We start from the raw sequence: 6721 nt of genomic DNA, 5'->3' as shown, positions 1-6721 counted from the left end.
TATCTAAATGCAGATTTTAATATTGTGATTGTTTGTGAATATATATGTACAATTATTAACAGTAACGTGGATTAGGTAACCCCGTTCTTGATGAATCATTCCTTCCATTCACTAACACAAGACAACATCATTAAAACAAGCCTCTACCTGTCCGTTTCTTAGGACTCTTCACAAACACTACACATCTATAACCTCCATTTCCTCATGTTTTTCACCAAAACCTAACTCTCATGATTTTGTTCTCTCTACCTATCTTTTAATAACCCGACCCATGTAAGAAAATCATTGTTTCTCAAATTATTCTTTTTTGTTTATTAACACGCGCTTATATATTTTTATTCCTTTTTTTCCATTTCAATTTAATTATTATATATTGAATTTTCTCACCACCACCAAATATGAGCTTATTGTTATCTCTCATAACACTTGCCACCTTTTTCACTATAAGAGTGCTTTCTTTTTATTATTATTTCTTTTTGTTGGGGTTTTTGCCTTTTTAGCTTTTTGCTTCACTTGAATATTATCTCTTAGCATCTCCTCACACTCTTTATCTCTCACCTATCTATCTACTTACATATTCACACACAAAGAGATTTATTTCTTTGCTTCTTAAAATTTATACATGATGAAGAAAGTGTATTAATGGTGTGGTGGTGAATTTGATGCAGCAATAATACCATATATATTTCTATGATGGAGTCATGTGTCCCACCTGGATTTCGGTTCCACCCAACGGATGGAGAGCTTGTTGGTTATTATCTAAGAAAGAAAGTAGCTTCTCACAAGATTGATCTTGATGTTATCAAAGAGATCGATCTATATCGTATTGAACCCTGGGATCTCCAAGGTATGTTACTAAATTTTATACACTACACATACTATATATTGTTCAAGTTTTAAACCACGTTCAACATAGCAATGGTAGCTGCATCACAATCCTTGATAATATAGTGATTTTCAATCGAATATGATTGATGTGTATGCAAATTTAATTGTAGTTACATTATAGGTGTAGACACATAAAAAAATATCTATTAAAAAGAGTTGAATTATCAACGGAAATTTATAGACACAAAATTTGCCGAATTATTTTATTTTTTTGTCATGTATCTAATTTTCTTTGTTATTTCAAATTTTTCTAGTAGTATATGATATTGTGATCTAGATCACAGTTGCAAATTATTTTCTAAATCTTGTGTGTGCATAGTGTTAGTTGATTATCCCATAGAATACCGACCAACCCTATAGATTAGGGTTTTAACAGTTAATTTTGTTTTAGCCTATTTTGTGTTCTTGTTCAAAAGTATACATATATTGAAAGATTTTAGATCTTTGTATACAGAGAGATGTAGAATTGGGAATGAGGAGCAACATGAGTGGTATTTTTTTAGTCACAAAGATAAGAAATATCCAACAGGGACGAGAACGAATAGAGCTACAATGGCAGGGTTCTGGAAAGCAACCGGAAGAGATAAGTCGGTGTATGAACGAACAAAACTGATTGGAATGAGGAAGACACTCGTTTTCTACAAAGGAAGAGCACCTAATGGACAGAAAACTGATTGGATCATGCATGAATATAGGCTTGAAACAGTTGAAAATGCACCTCCACAGGCAAGTGTATATATACATATATTTACATACCATATATTATGTGTTGAGTTTGAAGAGTTGATTAAGTTCAAACTTGATTAGTAACTTTGGATAGGTTCCCCTTATTAATTAATTAAGGGTTTTGTTAACGAGTGTCCGTAGCATTTTTTAAGCATTTTGAATGAAGAATTATTTTTTTTAAAAAAGTGAAGACTTTAAATTCCAATGTAATAAATACGCAAATTTTAATAAAATACTATCCATTTGAATGTTTAAAGAGTATTCCGAAAATATTCGTTAACATTTTCCATTAATTAGATATTCTAGACACCAGTTTTTTTTCCTTTTTCAGACAAGAAAACAAGGATGTTTCCTATAAGTTGGAGAATGAGCATGGTTACTTTTTTTGTTTTTTTGTAGAAGTCTTAATTTAAAGGGTTTCAACTTCCAAGTATTTCCTTCTCTTGATGTGTCTTTTTCTCATGTTATAGTTTAGTCTAAGCATTTGATTGGTTCCTCTAAACTCGTTTTATAACGTAATAATACTACAAAGTACAACTTTGGTCTTCCAATAATTAACAATATTCGTAAATAATAATATTAACCAAGGTAAGTACAAACTTTCTTGCTAGGGAGTAATTGAGAATTTTCACCAGAAAGAAGTCAAAAGTCACTATATACTTTCAAAAGCGCATAAATTATCATCTTTCTTTTACTTTTTGGCTAGAGACTTTTCTTGTCAAACGTTCACATCATTAGTTTTATTTTTAAGGTTAAAGAGAATTTTGAACCTATGTAAATTAAACATGTAAGAAATTCAAGTTTTATTGATGAACGTTTATTGAAATCATTTCTATCAACCTATCTTAATTAAGACTTGTGTCTTAATTAAGGACACATGTTAAAAAATTTAAAAGTTGAAGTTTTGTATTGGAAAAAATATAACTTTTATACTTTTAAAAATTTGAATATAGAAATCATAATTACTATATGAAATGGCCTTACATATACTTTAGATACATGTTAGCATTCTTTTATTTTTATTCATTTTAAGGATGGTTATCATCTTATTAGATGATCCCTTTACAGACCGATTGTATTTTAATTGACTTAATTAAATGATTGACTACTACTAGTAGTACGTACCAAAATGACTGAAACTTTGCAAAAGTTAAAAGGGAACACACGCATAAAAAGAACTTTCACCTTTTCACATTTAAAACATCATCAAGTAGTTGATGACATAGTCAAGTCAAATATGACAATACCTTAGTCTCTAAATTTAAGTCTCTTTTGACCAATTTAAAAAGTTTTAAACAAAAATAGATAATCTAGTTAATCACTTAATTGTATTAAGTTTATCAATAGGCGTATTATTTTTTAATTTTTTTTCCAATTATTATAACTCATATTTTTCCACTTAATCAATAATTGTCTTCAATTTTAAATAATAATGAATAATTTTATAAAACCATACTAATTAATGTATCTATTTTTTGAGAGGTAATTATTGTATCTGTTGTGTTTAGAAAATATTATAATGTTAATAAACTTGATTTAAAGGCGTCCTCGTGAGCTTAGTTCAGTTGATAGAGACAATGCATAATATATGCAAAGTCTGGAGTTCAAACCTTAGTCACCATAAAAATAAAAAATAATAACTTTATTTAAATGTGAATATTTCGGGAGAACCCGGGTTTAAATTGGTTCGGGTTGAAACAATTGTTCTCATATTTTACTTATCATTTATTCGAATTTCAAATTATCATAAGTTTTTAATTCAAAAGGTGTTTAGAGAAAATGAAAAAAATCAAGAAAATCATGACTCTTTAGCTTTCAAACTTAAATTGAGTGTTCCCTTGCAGGAAGAAGGTTGGGTTGTGTGCAAAGCATTCAAGAAAAAAACAAGTGTCCAAGCAAAAACAAATGAAAGATGGGATCCAAGCCACTTACATGATGAACAAACAAGTAGCATCATCTCAAGGGTGGACCCTATTGACCTCATCTTAAGACAACCACAGAGGATTTCAGCTCAAAATTTCATGTACAAACAAGAGATAGAAGCAGAAGCAGATACCTTATTAAGGTTCATGCATTCAGAACAATTGGTACCTCTTCCTCAACTACAAAGTCCCTCTTTAACAAAGAGGCAAAACTCAATGCCAATAATATCAGAGAAAGTGACTGATTGGAGGGATCTTGACAAGTTTGTGGCTTCTCAGTTGAGTCAAGAAGATCATAGGCATGAAACAAGCTCAGACATGTCATTGTTCCTACTTCAGAGTAGTAAGGATGATGAAGAGAACAAGTTAAGCTCATTTTTAACTACAAGGTCAGATTGTGACATTGGAATATGTGTATTTGAAAATTAAATGCATGTAGAAGGGACTAACTTTGTTGCATTTGTAGTATCTATATGAATATGAATGTTTGATGGATGCTTTGAGGATGATATATAATAATAATATTATGGTTTTGTCAAACATGCATGTGGAAAAGGTGTATGGATTATCTACGGCATGCAGGTGCCATGCAACTGCTGTAGAGATAAATTTGTAGGAGAAGATTTTGTCTTTCATCCTTGAATTGAAAACAAACATAACTACAAATATCGGTAATATTTGCGTATGAAAAAATTAAATGTTTTTACTCCCCGTAAATATTCATAATTTTGATGTTAATTCCTACATAATAAAATTAGACTTTTTAATCCTTATAACATTTTTCTATAGCATGGATTTCTAGGGATAAAAAATGATGATGGAAAATTTTACAAGGACTAAAAAATGCGATTTTATTTTACAGAGAATAAAAACGAAATTCTGAATATTTATATGGACAAAAAAAATATTCAACTCTAAAAATATCTACTCTATTAAATTGGAACCAAACAAATAAATTTTAAAGTGAAATGTTACGAACACTCTTTTTATAATGCTTGTTCTTCTAGGTGAAACTTAAGTGGATATCAACATTTTATATAGACTCATTTTCAAAGTGTAGTAACGTCATGAATTTCATCCAAGAAGAGAATCAAAGTTAGAGAATGTTACAGAAAGAGAATGTCTTTAGTACTACTCAATTTTAAAATACTCCATCTCCAATCACCTCTCCAACAACCCCAGCGAAACACACCCAAAGTTGATAGGCAAATAGGAGACTAAACAAATATCACGACCCAAAGTTGATATTGTAATTTGATAGAGTCTCGTATATTTTCATGACATCTCATAATACAAAGTAATTATCAAGAAAGTATATAAAAACTATCTCCTCATTTATACCACTCAAAAGGAATGAACAATTCTCATTTCTATAGTTGCATCATATCGAAATCCCAAGCAACACCCATCATTCATGATAACATTTTTCACATAAAATGTACAGCATCAAACAATTGTTAGTCATACATGAAATTTTACAAACATATCTACACTTTAAAATATCAACTAACACTTTATATCTCATAATTTATCATATCTCACTATATGCATATAGATAACATTATCTCTTTATTACGACGAACGATACCATATTCCTCACTCGCTCTTTTAAGAGTTTTGTACGTACCAAGATCTATTCATAAACTTAACGATGTAACTACAAGCACTACTAGATAAAAAAAATGGTCTCATGACACATCTCGGTATGAGTTTTGGTGGGTCCTGTGCTGTCTAGCATGCGTTGTTCAAAATTCAAATGTGCACCATGGCTCTTGCTCGGCATGCTTTGTCACCCTCCCATCCCAATCCAATGGATGAATTTTTCTTCTTTTTCCTTTCCTTGAAAAGTTTATTTTATGATTATTTTCTTTTGAAACCTATATTGTTAACTATAACCTTATTTGAAGTTCGTCGGACTTACTATATCAATGCATTGTCACCTTTTATAAAAAAAAAAAATATGTAAATTTTCTAGGGAAGAAAATCAGTGTATTGTTGCCTTGTTAGTTATATTTACATTGTTAAGCTTCTTACTATATTAGCTAATGTTCATGAATTTTTTGATAGAATAGAATGCATATTTTCTTGTAAGAATTATTTTCGTCCAATTCCTAGGGAGATTATAATCATTTATGGTGAGCTTTGGTGGTGGTGGTGGTAGCTGCTGAAGCTACTAAGTGGACCAAATGGTCCAACCGGTCCCATTTGAACATGTCTCCATGCATGACCAAAAATGACTAAAATATTTTCTACCATTCTTTGACACAAGTGAATGAAATTTCAAGTGGGAATTCCTAATTAAATAAAGCTTCGAGATGTAACCTATCTATTTCTTTCACAATATACTTCTGCAAGAATGGCCATCCATCCGATTACTATGTGGCCATGGAATTGCTTGTTGTTCGGGGACTAGTTGCAAATATGTATATCAATTTTCATTACTTTTTCTTGTTCAAAACAAAATTTCATTACTTTTTGGTTGATATAAAAGAGTACTCATTTTCTGAATTAAAATTTTGTCATTTTGCAGCCTAAAAAAACACTTATACAACCATCACTATTTTGATAATTTAGATAACAGTTCTTTTATTTCCTTTTTCACGTTCATTACAACTTTCTTCAATATCCATACCGACTTGATTGATGATTAAATTTGAGTAAATAGTCAATTATCCCCTAAAATTGTAGTTTTCGTCAAAAACCCTCTAAATTTTGCAAAACTTCAAATACCCCCTTAAAATTGTCAAGCGTCTGTCAATTACCCCCTCGGTTAATATCATCCATCCAACATGTTGATGTGGCCGTTAACTGCCCACGTGGCACTGCCACATGGCCAGAAAAATCATGCCACGTCAGAGGGGGGTAATTGACTATATTTAAAAAAAAAAAATTGAAAAAAATCTGATTTGTTTTTTCTTTTCAAAATTAACATTTGTGTCATCTATTAACATTGCAAATATCCCCCTCAAATTTAAAATTTATGTAGCAAATATCCCCTAAAATTTATAACTTATATGCAAATATCCTCTCCAAACTTAAAACTTATATGCAAGTTACACCTTGAATCATAAAACCTAATTTGATGGTAAAGTAAAACTTATTCATAATCATAATTTGCTATATCTCTAATAACAATAAAAAAGAAAAAAAAATCACAACTTTAAAATAAAACAAACATGTGGATC

General features: G+C 30.2%; 1 protein-coding gene across 1 annotated transcript; it reads left to right on the top strand.

Annotated features, from left to right (window-relative positions):
* The first annotated feature begins 469 nt into the window (after nucleotides 1–469).
* On the top strand, nucleotides 470–4067 carry LOC11406626 (NAC domain-containing protein 37). Its single transcript, XM_003629297.4, has 3 exons — nucleotides 470–847; nucleotides 1343–1614; nucleotides 3459–4067. The coding sequence occupies exons 1-3, from the start codon at nucleotides 691–693 to the stop codon at nucleotides 3963–3965; spliced, it is 936 nt and encodes a 311-aa protein (XP_003629345.2). The 5' UTR covers nucleotides 470–690; the 3' UTR covers nucleotides 3966–4067.
* The last annotated feature ends 2654 nt before the right edge of the window (nucleotides 4068–6721 follow it).

The sequence above is a fragment of the Medicago truncatula genome, chromosome 8 (assembly GCF_003473485.1).
Source record: "Medicago truncatula cultivar Jemalong A17 chromosome 8, MtrunA17r5.0-ANR, whole genome shotgun sequence".
Taxonomy (NCBI): Eukaryota; Viridiplantae; Streptophyta; class Magnoliopsida; order Fabales; family Fabaceae; genus Medicago; species Medicago truncatula.
This window is presented reverse-complemented; position numbering and strand designations above follow the sequence as displayed.

What these genes read in the sequence shown, in the direction of transcription:
- LOC11406626 (XM_003629297.4), top strand. Translation starts at nt 691, where the DNA reads ATGATGGAGTCATGTGTCCCACCTGGATTTCGGTTCCACCCAACGGAT. An exon ending in TGAACCCTGGGATCTCCAAG is followed by an intron (nt 848 to 1,342) that starts GTATGTTACTAA and finishes CTTTGTATACAG; the next exon opens with AGAGATGTAGAATTGGGAAT. An exon ending in TTGAAAATGCACCTCCACAG is followed by an intron (nt 1,615 to 3,458) that starts GCAAGTGTATAT and finishes GTTCCCTTGCAG; the next exon opens with GAAGAAGGTTGGGTTGTGTG.